Here is a 19,875-nt window from a genome sequence, read left to right on the forward strand (position 1 = left end):
TCAAACGACTATGTGATTTGCATGTGTCTCCGAGGTGAAGCCGACCGGGGGGAGTGGAGGTGTGCACCCGGGCTCGCACGATCCCCCTTTTACGCCGCCGACAGTTCCTGGCGACGAGCAACCTGTTCTGTCTGAACGTAACCGATAGAACGCCTCGGTGAACGGGAGCCTCTATTTTTCTTCGTTCCTAACGGCGTTTAGGTCCCGCCCAAGGAACCCCCGCCTCGAAGACAACGATGTCGTTTAACTAATTCTCTTCTTGCCAAACAGAGTTTATTTAATTTCTGCACGATCGTAAATGATTCCCGGTAATTTAATAAAAATTAAAGCGGTGAAGTTTCCTCAAGAAAGAAATTATAGCTCTACTAAATAAAAGAGTGTTTAACGTCAATGAATAAAAGAGTGTTCTCAACGTCAGCTTTGTAAGGTATTAAAGCGAAAAAGTTTTGTGCTTGTTTATAAAGAAGAGAGAAAAAAATCTCTTTAATACATACTTTATCAGCCTGACGTTAATAACTCTCGTTTATTTATTGACCTCGAACAATCTATTCTATCGACGTTCCATCGTGAAATTGTGAATTTGGGATTGCGAGGAATATGTTTTTAATTTTATTTAATACCAGAGAGAGCAAGATTAGGCAGAGCATAAGCTGAACTCTCTCTCTCTCGAGCCATTTTCTGTAACGTTACGTATTATATCGTTCCATCCGTAACATTTCCGTCTTAATATTGTATTAAGGGTTGTCGAAGGGACTCGGTTCGACTTAGATAACATATTCTGTAGATTGGAAGCCCCAATAAACACACCGACCCGCTTCATATCAGTAATAGCAATCAGAAGCTCTCGACGTGACTGACACGTGAATTGACAGTAGAACGTGACCCGCCTGTAGTCAGACGTTCTCTCATATCTGTTACAGGACCCCTAAATAGTCCTCTCCCGCCTTCCAAGAGGGGATAAATACAGCAATATATCTCTTCATTCCACCAAAACCACCCACCATATATTTAAAACTATTACCCCGTGTAATTTTCACAAACCTTCCGTAATCTCCAAGGAACAAGACCTTTTTGATTAAGCTTTTTGAACAAAAAGCTTCTCAAACTCGAACGAATCGTTTCGAGCATTTTACTCCTATCGTAAAACATTTTCGAGTCATCCTTAAAACATGAAGCTACTGCTCTTCCAGTAAAGCTGAAAGTTTCAATGATTATTAATTATTCCGAAACTGAGAAGAAGGAGGATTCGAGTGTTTGCAGAAAAATTTGTACGCAAAGTGGCCCCGGGGGGGTAAATAGAAGGGCGGGACGTAATTGCTACGGTGGATTTATCTCTATGTAAACGTAATCTGTACGACAGCGAGCTCGCGTACAGGTGCATTCCGGCGGACTGGCATCTGTTGCAAACGGTCCCAGCATCCAGAATCGCGTTCGTAGCAACGGGGACGCTCATAGGTGCTTTAAATCGCTGAGCACCGTGAAAGGGGTGCACAAATCATGAAGGATGCTCCCGACATCAGTACTTGTAATTCAACGCGTACACGCGCGCGGCGAACGATAGGTCGGGGACGCATGAATGCCGGCGAAGACTCGGGCTCTGAATATTTCATTGAAAATTCTTGCAACTTTCAGCGCGGTTCCGTTGAATTGCGGGAGATTTGTTCGGGTCGGTCTAGCGCGGGCGTATCCGGCGGACATTTAAAGGGGGAAAAGAAACCGCGTTTCAATGTAAATTGCATCCGTAATCCCTGTTTTCTCCGGGGGTCTTTAAACACGCCAAGTATCAGCCATCGCGCTACGCGGGAGAATTCGACGACCTGGATCACCGTATTAAAAGCGTATTCTCGTACAGCACTTTTGGGCATCCTCTCTTTTGTACATTTATACCTCGGGGGGGATCTTAAAACCGCGAGCTTAAAATATTTCGGTGGGTCCTCGTTAAAGGGAAGATGATTTTTTTAGCAAATTCTCTTCCTGCTTGCTATTTAATCTCGTTAGAAAGGAGGCACTGTTCGAGAAGATTTCCTACGGATGCATTCGAAACGCCCTTCTCGGTTCGCGAAGTGGTTGTTTCCGTCGACTTTCGCCCGACCCTTCCGAGAGTAACGATGAACGCGATGTTTATTGCCCGGGATTCCTTGCTTTATTTCCGCGAGAAGTAAGACCGTTGGACCGACTTAACGTACCGGGACGGCTTACTTGGAAAGATTTCCCTAAGAGGGTTGATTGAAAGGGAGAAGACGGGGGCGATTTAATCGACCAAAAGCGAGCCAGCGATCGTACGGCTGCCGACGTTAACGAGGGACCATACAAAACTGATCCTTTCTGTTCGATTTCGGGGAAACCTCCATTGGCGAATATGGAAACCCTCCGCAGAAATAACAGATTTAACAAATAAAAACAAATAAAAAAATATTAGAGATCTAGGAAATATTTTATACGTTCCTAACGATCGCGCCAGGTAATTTGAAATAAATACAAATTGTCACTCTGATGTTAACTCCTCGAAGCTGTGGAAGATTTATAAAAATGATGGCGCGTCAATTGATGCGTGACTCGCCATTCGCCGGAAGCTTTCGCCCTTAATCCCGAGGCGATTGAAAATGCGTGTTCCGTAAGAAGCAATCGGACCATCGATCCCTCATCTCGATAATGTAAATTTATTCGCGCCGATTAATCTCTCTCTCTCTGGATTATAGCCGTCTCCTCGCGGACTTGTTCGAACCAACGCGGATTTTTAGCGTCCGGCAAAAACTTTAATGGAAAGATTATGGCACTCCAAAGAACACCATCGTCCACGAGGGAAGTTGAAACACAAATTGAACAGCAGACGAACTACTCAACTTGGCAATTGGATAATATCGAAGACGGACCAAAAGTGCCCGTTCGCCATTTATCTTAACATCGTGATTACTATTTACGTTATTATTTCTTTATTCAGTACCTTGCAAAGAGTTGAATTCTGTTTAAAATTTAATAAGAAACTTCCCATCGTTCTTCGATATAAGCGACTCCAGAAAAGAGTTCATTTAAAATGTCAAATATCTCGAACAGCGCCAGGGAATCAAAGTAATTCCAATAGGGTAAGAGCAACAAAAATTCCAATTTCGAAGTCCTTTTATGCTCGTTCAATCTGGAATATCGATACGGTATTAATGTTCATTTCCATATATTATTATTACAAACGCAAGTATGCCCCGTGGTGCCGAATATAGAGGGTAGCCAACTCGAAACAAAACTCGTTAAATTCGTTTTAAAGGAACCAAATTCTTCGATTCCAATGGATGTTCGTTGATTCATGCTTGTTATATCTTGAGTTATACTGCTTGTCCAAGTTTCTGGAACTACTCTGTAGCAATAATTTTTTTTGATAATAGTGAGACTTCGTTTCTGAAATTGAAATTGTCATTCCAAACCCAATATTCCACAGATTATTAAAAAAAGGAATAATGTAAAGGTGTCCCGTTTCTGGTGGACCACCCTGTACGTGGGGGCACTTGGCGTCGAGGGTGGAGGCTCGATCGTTGAATTTCATTACGCTGAATAGGTTCGAGCGGCGAAGGAGAACGATCGAAAGATTGAAAGCCCGTTATAATCCCCGAGCCTTATTAACCTTTTGAATTTACATTTCCGCGGTCGTTTTCGCGCGAGCATTGTGTACCAGAATCGCGAAACGTCACCGTGGGGCATGATTCGATTCGCCCGGGTCCGACCATTGTGGCCCGGATCGAACTCGAACGTGCAAACCTGCGAGGCGGCGGTGGTTCCTAACCCTTTCATTCCCGGGCTGTAATCGTGCGGTTACACGCTCGGAATTATCGAATAAAAAAATTACTGCCACACCAGGGGCCCTCGAATCCGCGAACACGTAATAATTTAACCCATCGTCGGTCCTAAAGTTGCGCCATTATCTTTTAATTTCTTGTAATTTCATTTCCGACCTATCGATCGCCTTTAAATTAAAATTAACTTTATCAAGGTTAATAAAGCTGAACGTTACGTTTCAGGATCGTGCAACCAATCGCTGGGGATGGAGTCTGGCGGCATACCGGATTCAGCCATTACGGCGTCCTCGTCGTATGTGACGAACGTGGGTCCACGGAATGGCCGGTGAGCGAATTACTTTCACTAATTATTAACGAAGACAAGAAAATTTATTTAAACGCATTTTTAAATATCGATGGTGTACAACTTTAATGTGGTTCAATAGACAAGACTTTATTTCTTCATTATTACAAAATTATATTATTTTTCGATACAAGCAACAGAACTGTACAAAAATTAGACATTTATTTCTACTTTGATTTGCCATGGTTGTGGTTCGATGCACACTTGGGGGAAAATTCATCACGGGAATTGATAATGACCGCATACATATACGACTATATGCAGAATTTGATGCATATCCATAGATTGAATAAACTCCCTTAGGACTGTTTCCGAAATGTGCAACAACGATGCGTTGTCCTGCAACACCTGCAGCCAGGTTGCATATCTAATTTTAGGAAAATGCGACAGGAATTTCGAGTCGACTGCAGAACAGGAATTTTCAATTAGAAATGATACGTTGCTTTGCACCACAAATGTATCGATTTGCAATGAGAATTTAAATACGTTTTAACATCAACACGTTTTCTCACAATTGATCGACCAAGATTCTTTTAATTTTAATAATATCAGAGACTGATTCGTGAACACGAGTGGACGATGTCTCCCAATTATAGTAAGCCCTCGACGCGACGTTTCGTTGCCGATTCCAAGGCTCCGTGGTCCCAGCAAGAACTTCGCTTTTAATCGGTTTCGGGGATTCACGGTCGGCGAAATTAATAGATGGCCGGCGGAAATCCGATCGTCGCGGCTCGGTTTGCGCGACGTCTGCGAAAACGCTGGCGGAGAAAGAGGTCGGGGGATGCACGCCCGCCCACGGAGGGAATTTAACGCGCGACATTGGCAGCTTCGAGGGAAAAATATTATCCGGCCGGTAATTGCGTTGTTATTGAGTAAAGGCAGCGGGTGAATGCAATTCGCGTGATCGAGTATCGGGGCACGACCTTGCTCGCCTTGCTGAGCGCGTATTTTTTCGCGGTTTTTTCCAACGTCGAGCGCGGAAACTGAAACGGCCGTGTGTAGGCGTGATTCGCGTTACGCGATTACACACACGGTTCCGGCCTCCGATTCTGCCTCGCGTTTGTTCCCTGTCTGTGTATCGAAGTGGATAACCGAATATATCGACGCGTATAGGCGGATAGATAGACGCTAGCATCGCTGGATAATAATATCCCTTAACCTTTAGAGGGCTGGACTTTATTCGATAAAATCTTTGCGGATTTTATAACAAAAACTTGCGTGTACACAAAGTACGTTCTGGAAACTGGGACAGGCCGTGGCTCCCTTCCAAGCGAAGATATAAAAAGTTCGTTGGAGGAGAAGTTTGAATCGCGTTGGGATTATCTTTCGTTGACAATATATTGTTTTTTAATTTGAGCTGTGGATTTTATTTTTTACATAAATCTTGCGTTTTTCCGTATAAGACAGCTCGATCTTTGAGTTGAAAAAGTTAATACAGTACTTATAGAACAGTGTATAATGCAAAATATAATATGAAGTATTTAACCAAAACCAGGGCAGTGAATTCCTTATTCTCAATAAATAATATTTGTAGTCAGATTGTGAGACAGATTTTGCAAGTATTAGCACGGACGAGGTATAAGACCTTACTCCTTATGGACCTTCATGGCCTAATTTGACTGCCATACCATCCTAAACATTAAGGTACATGCCTAAATTTTTCGACGAAAATCAAAAGTTTCAAATCATTCTGGAAAAATTATTTTCAATTGCAGGGGTCAACTGCAATCATTTTTGGTCAATAGACATATCCTCGAATTCCTACCCACTTTCGAGAAAAAAATTCATTACCGAAAGATGTAATGCCTGACCATACATTGATATGTTTCCCTGAAATTCTTCGCCGAAAAAAAAAATTTCAAATCACTCTGGAAAAATTATTTTCGATTGCAGGGATCAACTGCAATCATTTTTGGTCAATAGACATACCCTCGAATTCCTACCCACTTTCGAGAAAAAAATTCATTACCGAAAGATGTAATGTCTGACCATACGTTGATATGTTTCCCTGAAATTTCTTTCGTATCTTTAAAACGTCATAACTTCTGAACGGATTGGAGGATTTTAATGTTTAAAAAAGCAAACGACGCGTATTTTAGTGTAGAATATGTAGAAATTCTAAAAATATTCGAAAAGTTGTTCCTTGACCCCGTAAACTGAGAAAAAACCCATAAAAGTGGTCCGACCTTCAAACAGCCATAACTCCCACAATAGTGAATATATTTCAATGAAACTTTTTTCTGAAGTAGAGCCCATGGATACCTACAAAAAAGTGTTGGACAAATTTTCTCTAGAGCATCAAACAAATTTATTAAAAATGAAATATCGACAGGTGCCTAAATTTTTCGCCGAAAAAAAAATTTCAAAGCATTCTAAAAAAATTATTTTCAGCTAGGAAGAGCAATTACAATCACTTTTGGTGAATACCCATACCCAAAACATCCTACGCATTTTCGAGAAAAAAATTCTTAACTGAAAATATAGTATGTGGCTCTAGGGCCCCAGGAAAATGGGCCGAAAAAATACATTGGATGTAAGGTCTACACATATAACTCGTCTGTGGTATTAGTAATATATTGACAAACACAATTGAATGCATTCGATGATTACCTACTATGATGGATCGAATAATTAGAGCTGGTGCCGCCATTATGCCAGGAACGTTTAGAAGGGCAACGTAATCCATCATTAGCCGTTTTAGGCAATACTACATCGCCACCGAAGCACGTCAATTTGAGGAATTATTACCATGAACGGTAATGTCTCGTAGTGTTCCGCCATTGGTGTGGACCTTATTCATTTACAGAGCTCAAAGTCACAATTTGCTCCAAGACACGGTATAATGCATTATAATATTAGCTATAGAATGCAAAAGGGAACTTAATTCTAACCTAGCCATGTGCTACCTTCCTCTTTACTCGAAATTAATCTAGCTTTACTCCTGAAACACTTAGCTCTATACTGAATTCAGTAGAAGTAGTCCGATTTTGGTCAGACGCTGGAAACGCCTTATGAATGTACATCGTTGAGACGTCTAAATCATTCCATATTACAGTTTATAAGAGATACATCGTTTAAAACTTCACATTAAGAAGGGGATTCAACAATAATATTTTGAATTTATTTATTTAATTATAACAAACTACACTGATACACTATACACGCTATCTGAAACTGCCTTATGTTAGATTCTTTAGTGAAACTGAATATATACTATTTATTATCAATCAATATAATATTTATTAATAACAATTTAATTAAAAAAACCTTGGTATTTAGTGTCAAATAATAAAATTCAGATTTAGGTCAAAATGGAGTCTGCCTTTCAGGGTTTAATCATCACGGAGCACAATATACCAGGTTGTTCGTTAAGTACCTACTTGTTCCAAGTATCGAATGCATATATTTAAATTACGAAATCATTGGAACGAGCTCGATGCTGGTCAGTACACGCTAGGAAAACGCGATCCTCTAATCAGCCGGCAAGTTAACTTCGTTATTAGGTACGAATAATGGGCGGACCGATAAGTGGCGAAAGTTTCGCCGAGTTCCCGTGGAGTCGATTTAGAACGAACGTGGAGCATCGGCGATCGAAGGAGAAGCGAAAGGGGAAACAGAGAGGAGAGACACGGGAAAGAAGTGAATCCCAGATTCGGTGTTTAAGCACGCTTCCATGGAAACCGGGGAAGTTCTTAAAACCGTCGAATGGCCCCGTGAATTGTTCTTCTTTGTTCGAATGATTGTTTAATGCCCGGAGGAGACTATAATCGTGCCTAGATAGAATACGAGCAGTCTATGAAACATTAAGCCCTTAATATACACGCGCCAGACACATTTTTATCGACTTTGTCGTAAAAGAATCGTTCTTCTCGAATCTCTTCTCAGAAGCTACAAACATTTATCAAGACATTCCACGAAGTAATGCATAAATAGGAAAAGAAAATTTGATGCTCGTTCAAATCATGAATAAACAAATCTGCAAAAGGGATGAAAATCTCCTTTTAATATGTGTAATAGATGAACTGTTATTCTTTAATTTGCGTTGATTGTTCTGGCCGACCGTTGGACAAATATCACCGAGGCAATTTCGTTTCGATCTCTCCTTTCATCCCCGTAATTATGTTCGTCGTATTTTGGACAGGCGACGTCGATATCTCCGAACGCTTTTGGCGTTCGTTGCGGCGATTTAATTAATTAACTCGTCGAAGTGGTCAACTTTAGACCAACCGAAAGCATCTCTTAGGGGCCCTTCCCGTCGACATTCGCCGGGGGGCGCGAGCGGAAATATAATGTCAATTAATTATGTCCGTCCAATCCCGGTGAAAAATTACCGGGCGATCATTGTAACGGCGGCGGGGGTGAAACGATCCGTGAATCGAGCGCGAACGATTTCAACGTCGCTACATTTTCGGCGCGATTATTATTGTGCAATTTCATCCGTTACCCGTCGGAGACGAATTTTCGATGGAAATGGAAATTGCTTTTACATCGCCCCTTTTTAAGCAACATAGCCGGAAATTTTAATTCCCGATACCCCCCGCGAATAAATATTTCATACAATTTTCTTTTAACGTATTTCACGTCTCGCGAATCGATTCCAATGCATTTCGTGTTTCGCGAGAAAAGATTTATCGAGCCAAAACGTTACGGTACGGCTAATTGGTGATACATTTATTGCAACGCGTCCATTGGGATTTATATGCGTGGTACTGTTTCGTGTAACTCTCTTTTTCTCTTACAAAATTCCAAGAATTTCAAGACAGTATTTGCAAACGTCAATAGCAAAACGTTCGATTAATTTTTCATATACTTTTCTGTTATTTTAGTGTCATGATCTCACAATCGTGAGACTACTTACTCGATATCACAGACGAGCTGTACGAGTAGACCTTACAACTTATGGACATTCGTGGCCCAATCTGACTGTCATACAAACCCGAAAATTCGGAGGTGATTTTACTATGTGAGTTGACTATGGAAGGGATTGAAATTAATTTCTAAATCTGTTAGTGATGTTTCAAGAGACATACGATGTTAATGGTGGTTTCGAGACCCCAGGAAAATTGGCCAAAAAAAGTACATTGGATGTAAGGTCTACTCGTATGTGACCATTGTACGAACAAATTCAAACAAAATGAAACAGTTACATTTGAAAAATAATTTGAAATTATTGCACAAAGGGTTGAACTATTTATTAGAGTAAGTAGAGCTGGTTTTAACGTGGTGAAAAAATTCTGTGGGGAACAGGTTACGGAAGGAGACGGCCGGCGGAGCCTGGTGCCCGAAGAGCCAAATAGAAAGAGGGGTTCGCGAGTGGCTGAAAGTGGATCTGCCCGGGCCTCACGTGATCACCGGTGTACAGAGTCAGGGTCGTTACGATCACGGCCGTGGCCAGGAATACGTCGAAGAGTATACCCTCGAGTATCGACGTCCGGGGTTCACCGAGTGGCGGCGATATAAGCGCTGGGATAACAAGGAGGTACGTGACGCCGCGTCGTGTGTACGCAGACGTGTGTTGACAGTGGAGAAGAAGTAAGTCAAGTCGAACGATACCGAATAACGTGACCGCAATCAACCGGTTTCTACCCCTTATTTTCCTTTCGCGAATTAGTCGCCGGTTTGTTGGCGAACACAGAAGCCGTATCTGCAAATTGAACGCGGCGCGGTCCAAGTGGGTCAGAAAGGATTTCCTCCGACAGCGGAACCTCGAATCTCGGGCACCCCAATTTTACATACGGGCTATTTTTAAACGCTTCGAGAACTCGTAGTTGATTTGAACACTAGCGATTAATTGTAAATTTAAAACGTAGACTTAATCAAAGCAGAGGGTAAAGATGGTTTTCACCCCTTTTCATTAATTTCTGTTATCGGAAGATCTTGCGTCGAAGAAATCATATTTTTCGAGGTGGTGTGTATCAATGAATATTAAATGCCTCTGGAAACGTCATATTGGAAGATTGGCCCAATAAGGAGGAGCGGAAATTGCACTGCGCCCACGGTGCTCGTAACGCAGGGTTAAGCGGCGAACTTTTCCGGGCTCCTTTTTGTTTACGGCGGAAAATCAAAGTTTACGCGAACAGCACTCCCGCACGAGAGCCCGGCGTTATCGTCGACGAGCGTAATCTCGCACGAGTCGTTTCGAAGCTCGTGACGTTACGCCCGCGACCGTTATCGCGGCGAACAGGCGCCGTTATCAATTTTCTAAATGGTATAATTCGAAACACGGTCCGGCTGTCCAACTTTCGAGGCGGCGATTAAATTTTTAGCAGCTCCGCCAGACCGGTTTCGTCGAATAATTAACCATCCGTCTGCGATTTCAGGCGCGATCGTTGTTTCGCGAATATTTTTGTTGCACTTATCGAACAATTAGCTTCAACTTCGACCTTTTGGGTCATCGATCGAACTAATGATATATATACTTGGTACTCGAGTTTAAATTTGATTCATAAGTGTATGAGATATTCCATAGGATACTGTCCATCGTTATTACACTTTACAACCTACACCAAACGCATCGACTTCCGTATGAATGGAAGAGTACGTACTCTTACCACGATAATGGATACGAATGTGTCAGTGCTCTGGTACGCCGCTAATGCAGTTATAACTGCGATTTATTCGTTCTTGTAACTGTTACGCGAAGGAAGCAGGTGCATTCGGATGCTCCAAATTCAATGGAAGCGACAGCATTTGACATTTAGCTGAACGTTATTACTGGCGTATTTTTACGTACTTTTACCAAATAATGGACGCCAATAATACAGTTACAACGAAAAAAATTAAAATTTTAAATTGTTGATCATTTTCTTTGAACCTCCCAGAATATACCAATAGAAAAGAATAGATTAACACACGCGACTGTCAAGAAATACGCGAAGATGTGGACTTGGGGATTCGAGGCACGCGTAACGCATGATACGGAGAGCAAAGAGCGACGAAACGTCTAACGAGCATATTTGATTATCCTATCAATCCGATATTCCTCACGGCCTGTGACGTCGTAGATGGATAATTTACGCAATTCGGAATAGACGGTGCATTAACCGTAGCATTACCTTCGTACTGATGCAATCATGATCTATGGCTAAACGGCGTGCGCGTGCACTGAGATTTTGGGCTAAGTTGATTAACATCGACGTCGATTTGACGCTGGCTGGCTCGTGCATCGTCTGTGTGTGCGTGTGCCCGCGAAATCGCGAACGATCGGCGCGGCCGCCATTGCTATCGAACAGAAAATCGTTCGGCGAACGCTAGGCCAGGGGTGAAATAATCGTATGGTGGCTCTTGCGGAAACTGTTACTCGAGTCGCGGCGACGCGTGCCCATTAATCGCGCGGTGTAATTAAATCGGCTGAATTATCGTAATTACCTCGATAATTATATGGCGTCGGGAATGTATATCGCCGAAACACGGTTCAGCTACAAATTTACTTACGACTCATTGATTGAATACATTTTATCGCAAGAATCCGTATCCTGGTAATTTATCCGGCTAGCCGATCGATAAATCTCTTTAATTTGAACCGGCGTCGAGACGCAGCTGTTAATTAACTGACGACGCTAAACGCCGGTTAAACGATATTTAATCCCTTGCAAATACAACGGGTCTTTTAAACGACGATTCTTCGTTGTCTCGAGGATCTCGTAAACTACGAGGGAAGTTTGAAGTTGACAGAAAAATATGACTTTAACGCTTTGCATTCAAGATTGGATAAGATACCTCATCCTTTTGGGTTCTGTTGGATCCCGGAAATATTCATGAAATTATTACCTGCAGGGAGAGGTTAAAGGCACGTGGTTAACCAACATCATATATTAAACATTGGTCCTTCGAGACCAATGCCTGCTGACCCACATTTATATCTACCATATTCTGTTTCGACCATATTTTAGAGACACCGCTGCCGATTTCCGGTCACATTTCATACGTGGCTCGCGTCACGCCGTTCCATCCGTTTTCCTTTCTCATTTTCATTGTACAGCGATAAGCATTTTATTCGAACAATAAATAACGAATGAACGCGTTGCGATTTATTCGATTAAACACATTTTTATTTGTTGTAGCATATCTCACTCCATAACTCAGATTCCGATTTTTATTGAACGCGTAAATAATAAAAAAACAAATTACTGTACGAGACATTCGAGTGACCTCGTACGAGATTGCCAGGCGTCGTATTCTTTATATAAATCATTAGATTTAAATAAGAAAGGATCGATTTGTGAATCTATGGGTTAACCATGCTGAAGAAACACAGTGGTGGGGATGACTCTGGTATTCTAAACGAGTACAACTGTCATATTTTTTAGGTTCTGGCCGGGAACAGCGACACCTCCACCGTGGTATCCCATCGACTAGTCCCGCCGATCTTCGCCAGCCAGATTCGTATTCTGCCACACTCCGAGCACAGACGCACCGTTTGCCTACGAATCGAGCTGAGAGGCTGTCAGGACACGGGTGAGTGCTACCAATTAATTTAAACAAACGCTCGAAACGCTGAAAACGCATCCGCGTTCCCACACGAAACGAGAAAGCGTACGTTCGTCAAAGAGCATCACGTTAAAAAGACCTTTTAACTAATATCACGAGAGGACAGGACTCGTAACATTCCGCGACGTAATTTAACGGACGTGAAACAAGTCCCATAAGTAAACACTTTCTTTGATCATGCAATCGTTTACGAAAAAGAAATACGCTACCGCGGGGACTCGTGTTGCAAAGACTTCTTCAATGCATGGATCCTGAAAGGCAACAATTTTAATGGGGCAGGTCGCAAATATTCAAATGTGCAGAGCAGACGAAATTGACGATCTGAATCTAGTAGAAAGTTCTCTCCATAGACCTACTTTTGGTACACCAGTTGTTCACATAGATCGAAAGCTAAAATTTGTGCAAGCTTCCTGGCTCTGCACAGTATAAGAATTTAGATAAAGGTCGAACGAGTGAACAGAAGTCTAATACAGATCGTGTTTTAGACTGGAAGCGTTCGAATTACAAATGATTTCGTTCGCCTGTAGGTGGAAATCGCGAAATTCGAAGATTCGAATCTCCGGTATTCGAGTCGCGCGACTCTCCGCGGGCAGAGCGTCCCCTGGAAGAAACGTGGCCACGTAAATTTGCAATTCCACGGGAATGTAAGGTTGAAATGCCGGACAGGCCGGCGATTAATTTCCAAATTGCAATTTCATTCAATTTGGCGAGCGGCCGCTGAGACGGCTACGAGAGGGAATCCAGGCCGCCGCGGAGTCCGACTGCGACGCTGGATCCCATTAACGCTCGTAACAGCGTTATACGAGCGAGAATCGTCGGTTTGCTCTCCGTGCATTTATTTTCGACCCACTTCTGCTACTCGAACGCGTCTAATGGAATCGATGCGGAGGACATTGTTCTCCGGCCGCGTTACGCGTTACTCACCAGCCCCGCCATTTTGTATCGTACGCAATTTCTACGAATATCCTCTCCACGCAACGTCCTTTCCTCTTCGTCGCGTAAAAACTGTAGGAAAACTGGGAGGACACATTGATCCTCAAATGGACTCTCAATCTCAAATTATTTTACTTAATGTTGATTTTGGTAAATGGAAATCAAACTTTAAAGCATTTAAAAAATAACGAATTAATAGAGGATTACAATAATTATTATTTTAAACTTGCAGAGGCCCCAATAATCCTTTTAAGAGTTAACTTTATTCTGCAAAGACGAAGGAAAGCAAAGGGGGCAACGTGTTTTTTTTTTAGATATTATAACGCGCTGGAACTATATTTCAATGTCTAACTCTATATATTGTCTTCGAAATTTGAGTGATTTAATATTTAATTCAAAACTCTGTAGTTTTCCCCCCTCATGGATGAACGTCGATAGAGAAGGGGCACAATTTGCGTTAGCAATTTATTTCCTCCGGGTAAAAGGGTGTGTTCGAAGGGATAAAAAAAAATGTTGCAGGGCAAATGCACGGTGCTGTTTTTCCAACGTCGGACAGAGACACTCGGTATCGATTGCGCGTGGAACACGAGATGTTAGGTCACCCCGGTTGTCATGAAAATGCTATGTTAACTGTAATGTAGAATCTGACGCGACACCGCGTGAAGGATCGATGAGAAAACCATGAGGTCGGGGCGGGGAACATTTACAGGCGAAATAAGAGGCTGCTATCATTTTTCATTACTCGTTGCCCGCCGCGGGAGACAGTGGTTGACTTTTATAGGTCACCGTCACTGGTCTATTGACTTTCCTTCGGAATGAATAAACATCGTGTTGCAAAATAATTGAATAGACTTCGCGATAACGTGGTTGGGATCTTCTGCACGGTGATATGTTACGAATATAATTAAAAAGGGATCGAAGAATTTAGTGCGTATGCAACGCCTGGCGCAAGAAAGCATCAGACTACGAGGGTCGTCTGAAAAGTTTTTAGCCTAACATGGAAACAAGTATTTTTCTGGTTAAATATAGCCTTATTTTTCAACGTAGTCTCCTCTTAAGTTGGTACACTTTTCCCAGCGATGCTGCAACCCTTTTAACTCTTCCAAATAGTAGTTGGTGTCTTGCCCTGCAAAGTAGGCATTTACCCCTCGTTTGATGGAAATCTCTGTCCTCCAAGGGATATTTTAAGCTTGGGAAAGAGTAAAAAATCGCTGGAGGTCAGATCTGGTGAACATGGTGGGTGGTCAACCAATTCGAAACGCAATTCGTGAATTTTGATCATGGCGATAGTCAAAACGTGAGCTGGTCTATCTTGACAAAAATACTGTCATCGATTGACACAAACAGCAACTAAGCGTCCAGAATTGCTGAAATTTTCACTTGTATTTGTCAAGGCATATATCATTGTACTACCAAAATGGTTTCGACGAGAAACGCCACCTTCACGTCGAGGCTCGAAACGTTTCAAACGACCCTCGTATTTCTGAACGGTTTTAAAACGAAGCCTCCGATCAATTGACCTATATTTCCTGTAATACGCGTATTAATATTTATGAAGTACGTATATAGTGCACCGAAATTAAATACAATTTTCGTAGAGTGCTGTATTTAATAAGCCGACGAGGAATAAAGGAGGAAGTATGAATGCTAATTAAAAGGGAGCAATAGCTACGGTGCTATTAGAATACTCGAAGCACCGGAATAAAAGTAAAAGAGTCCTCCTCCAGCGTTACATCGTCGTCCCTATCGCGCAAAATTAACCTTGCCTCCTCCCTCCCCCTCCTCCTCCACCCCTTGGCGAGATTCACGGATGATTCTCTACCCTTACGCTATATATATTTTTTTTAAATAAAATAGCTCGAAGCTCGGTACGAAATTTGTCCGCGAGCTATTTTTTGACATTTCAATCTAACGAAAGATAATCGGCTGACTACGCGCAAAGCAGCCGTTTCGCGATTCGTTCGTTGGAACGGGTCGCATGTAACGAGCACCCTTTATGCACCGGCATTTTATCGCGCGATTAAATGAACTTTCCCGCCCCTGTTTGTTACTTACCGAAGTAAAAAGTCAAACAAAGCGGGAACTGTAAATGTTCCTGGATACCATAACCTGGTTCGCGTTTTACGTTCCACTGTAAATAAAACTGGACGTTCCATTTTAAAAAAAAAACACACACACACACGCGCGACATTCTACGCGCGGATCTATAGAGAAATTGTCACCCTTCGAAAACGTTGAATTTTTTAACTTCACGTTGCTCCGTGTTGCACCAAATTGTAAAATTCTATCCACTTTCTGTTACTGTAAGTAACTGGAATTTATGGAAATTGTAGCTTCGCGAGCCACCGTTTCGTACCATTTTTCAACCCCCGTCGCGGTGCATTTCCAAATGGGGAAACAGTAACGAAATATTTTATGCGTTTGGAAAGTCTTGCGCAAATAATTGCGCGCGTAGACGGTGGCCAGTCTAACGAGAACTCGCGTTTCGTTTTCCATTTATAAATCAGGGACATCCACCGTAATCTACCCCAAAAGCCGCCCCCGGTAAGCAACGGGAACTTTTCGTGCACGGTTGTTAATTGTTTTCGTTACAATATTCCGGCCGACGCGGTCTCATTATGGCGGGACAATGGACGAAAAGGAGAAACTTCCAAGAACTTTCGGTTCGAATCCGACAGCGGAGGTGTTCAGTTTGAAACGGAAAAGCGCCGCGGCGTAAACTTCAACAACGGAAAGGGCACGCGAGTGGATACGTGGAAAATTCACGTTGTGAAAAATCTCTTCGATTTCAACGCGTTCTCTTCACACGTGCTTGCTTTTTGTCGATGAAGCAAAGAAAATTATTCAGAACGTCCAAATATTCGCGTTGCTTTTTTCTCTAAATATTTCGAGATGCATCGAGGCACGCGAGGTGAAATACAAATCAAGGAAATTTATATTAATAAACCTGTGCCCATAGATTGCCTTATTAATGTATGCTCGTTATCGTGTAAAGTTTGAAGAAAAACGCTTGTGCCACTTACGAGGAAGCCCGATAACAGTGGCGATCGTTGCAAAGGCCTCGTTGATGATTGTCGAGATAAATGGTGGTATATCAATACGAGGGGGATTGCTGAAATTTACGTAAATGATTCTTCCCGGGTCGCTGATGTCGTGGAACAGCCACCAGGTTGGCTCTGGGAAGAGGTAAACGTCGGCTGAGAGGGTCGAAACGGGCGACATGAGAGGTTTCGCGCTATAAGAAGCGTTCGGAGCGTGTGAGATCGGGCTCTAGTGGGCGGGAATGTGGGATTTATGGGGGCCGTGCACGACATCTGGTTAAAACAACGCCGACGCCGTGCCCTCGGCCGGTGAACACGAACGATTGCTCCCGAAACGCGGGCACACCGCGGCGGAGCCACGTAAAAACCGAGAGCTGAGCGGCGAACCACCTAGAGGCGGAGGCCGGAGACGAAAGGGGAGAAAAAAAATTTCCTGGGTCAAAAGAAATATCGCGCGACTACGAAGGAACTTTGCACGCGGTGCAATCCCCGAAAATGGTCGAGCCAAAACCAGCCCTCAAACGTGGGGAAAATTATTCAGCGACTCGAAAATAAATAGAAATTATATACGCCTCGCGATGGTAGAAACTTCCACGAGTGCTGGCGGAAAATGAAAAAGGAAACCCGAGGTCAGCAACTTTGTTGGAACAGCGAATGGAAATTGTACCGCGAACGTTCGACGTATTTGTGCGTTTAAAAACGAAAGAACGTTGCAGGGTTGAAAATAAAGTGCTCGATTGGAAATGCGCCACAGAACGATTACAATTTGCCAATGCACGCCGGGAAAAATAAACAGGCGTAAGTTCTATTCAGCGGCGAAAAGAAATTTAATTTGCGAATGCTCGATAACAAATAGGGCGGTGGTTGACCCCGACGGTTGGCCCGATGATTTAAGCAGAAATTTCGTTACAATGGCGGCGCACGGTGTACGGTTCACGGAAGAATAAATAACGCAGGATATTTAAATTTAATATAAAAATAAATTAATACACAGGCGAAACGGATTACCGAAAGCGGATTCATTTTCCGGGACGATAATGCCACGGTTCATCGGGCAAAAATTATTCAAACATATTTTGCAACAGAGAACGTATCCCTTTTGCCATGGCCTGCGTGCTCCGCAGATTTAATCATTATGGAAAATTGCTGGGGAGAGCTGGCGCCCGCAGTGCATAAAAATGGCAAGTTATTTGACACCATTCGTCGATTACCACCGCGGGTGAAATGGAAGTATTCATCGCGATATATGTTTACACAACTGTTTGATCGTTACCAAAACGTGGCAGAAATACTTTTAATATAATCTGAAAATTTGTCGAACTCTACCCTTTTCGTTCCACGATTATCTGTCCCACCAGGTATTTCGAACGTTCTCTCTCATTTCGGTAACGCGACACGGCTAACACGCCCGTTCCCGACTACGACGAAAGTGGCTGTCGAAAATGACCCGGCCGTGAACGAGGGAACGCCGGGGCGTAGGATTGATTTCGAAACTTGTTACGAGTGCACTCTTCGCCTTTGAGAGCGACTTCCCTGGAAATTGCTCCAACGACACTCGATGGAACTTCGTAATAATTTGGGCGGCTCTGCGGGTGAAGATTGCCAACGCGGATTAGATTAGCGGATTCACGGATTACGGAGCAAAGTCGCGGTAACGACGGCTCCGTGTTCGCGCGAGGCGTGAGTTTCGTTCACCGGAGTCGTTGATTCGAGACTGTGACGCCACTGTCGTTCGAGCGCCGCTGCTGCGCAAGGTAGATGCGCGGTAGATTACGAGGTAGCTTTCTGGTAGCATGTATTTAAACATTTAACGCGTAATAATATTAGAGACAAATATAACGAAAATAAAGGCGCAAAGGGTGGAAGTTCTTTTCTAAAATAAAACATTCGGATTGCACCGTGCCACGGAATTTCTGTTCCACCTCTGACAAGCAACTCCAGTGCAACGAATATACGTACAGTCTTCCGGTTAACCTGAATTCAAATCGTAAGTTCCGTTTTTCCGTCTCGAGTTACGATTCGAAATTTTCTTCGCGCCCCGGGGCAACGACGAAACTAGCTTGACCGCATCGCGTGACACGACCGACCGGCCGCAGACGTATTCACCGTGAAATATTGAGAGTAATTAGGCGATTCCGAGCACGGCACAGTGAAGTGGCCACGGCGTCGTTTTTGCCGTTCATTATTAATTTTCTCGCCGCGAGTGCTCGACCCCTCGACACGCTCGTGACACACCGCGCGAGCAATAATATCCGTGACCCGCTCGGCGATTCAACCCACGACAAACTGTTAAATAATTCCGCGCATCTTTCGCTACGAGACCGTCCTGTCGTTCGAATCGACCGACACGACCAAACTAACCGAAACACCTGACGGTCGACGCGAATTACGGATACTTCTTTTATTTTCACTTTGAGGTGGTGGATATAGGGGTGAGAAAAATAGAGGCTTCAGCCACCAACGCTTGATCGACAGAATCTGCTTTTAATCGCTTCGACAGTCAAGCATTTCTAGGGCTGGGATTTTTGTTAACTCGAGCAACAATTGTTTATCCTAATTCTAACGCAAACTGTCTCAAAATTGATCCAACTCCACAGGCAAACGGTTAAGTTGCGTTTCATTGTTCCCTGTATCGCAATTAATTCTGCCAAGATTGCAGATTCGCGGGGAAGACTAACATTTGCGATTGCACTTCTAACTGTTCCGAGTTTAGCTAGGTGGTACCTTCCGCTTATACTCGATGAACTAATCGACTGTCATACGAGAAATTATCTTATGTATAACGATTCAATATATTACAAAGAATAATTAAACTGTTATAAACAATAGTTCACGAAAGTATACCGAGAGAATCGTCCTCGTAGCTTTAAATGCTACCTGTGTACTCGATTGTTTGGACGGCTGTAGATGGTTTGATGGTGCTTTCGTAGCAAAATACACAGGCTGGTTAAATTGCCGTGGTTCTTAGTTTGAAGAGGAGAACGGTCATTATTTCTGGCGGATTCAAAGCGTTTGGTTTAATTAAAATAAGGCCACGTCGGGCTACGAACAGCACAAACGTTCAGAATTCTGAGAGATACAAGTTTGACGAACCAGGTCGACTTTTTCACGTTACTTCGCAGAAATATTACGCGTGAAGGTGGACAAGATTCGATGAACAACTCGAAGAAAATTAATCCGTGAAAGGTTCGCAGGGGTCGCGGAACGCGTGGACGCTGGTCTTTGAGAATCCAAAGCGAGCGCCACATCGTTCGGGCGAGGAAAGGTAAACTGGTTGGCAAAA

The 19,875-nt window shown here is 43.1% G+C and overlaps 1 protein-coding gene across 1 annotated transcript in view; it reads left to right on the top strand.

The window, feature by feature from the left end:
* Nucleotides 1-19,875, top strand: part of LOC122395135 (discoidin domain-containing receptor 2-like) — a 140,241-nt gene that overhangs the window by 100,850 nt on the left and 19,516 nt on the right. The window contains exons 3-5 of the mRNA XM_043392500.1: nucleotides 4,008-4,110; nucleotides 9,376-9,607; nucleotides 12,438-12,585. Of these exons, the coding sequence (XP_043248435.1) occupies nucleotides 4,008-4,110; nucleotides 9,376-9,607; nucleotides 12,438-12,585 (483 nt within the window). The remainder of the gene's footprint in view (nucleotides 1-4,007; nucleotides 4,111-9,375; nucleotides 9,608-12,437; nucleotides 12,586-19,875) is intronic.

This window comes from Colletes gigas, unplaced genomic scaffold (assembly GCF_013123115.1).
Source record: "Colletes gigas isolate AHSC1104 unplaced genomic scaffold, ASM1312311v1 Colletes_gigas_Sc00005, whole genome shotgun sequence".
NCBI lineage: Eukaryota > Metazoa > Arthropoda > Insecta > Hymenoptera > Colletidae > Colletes > Colletes gigas.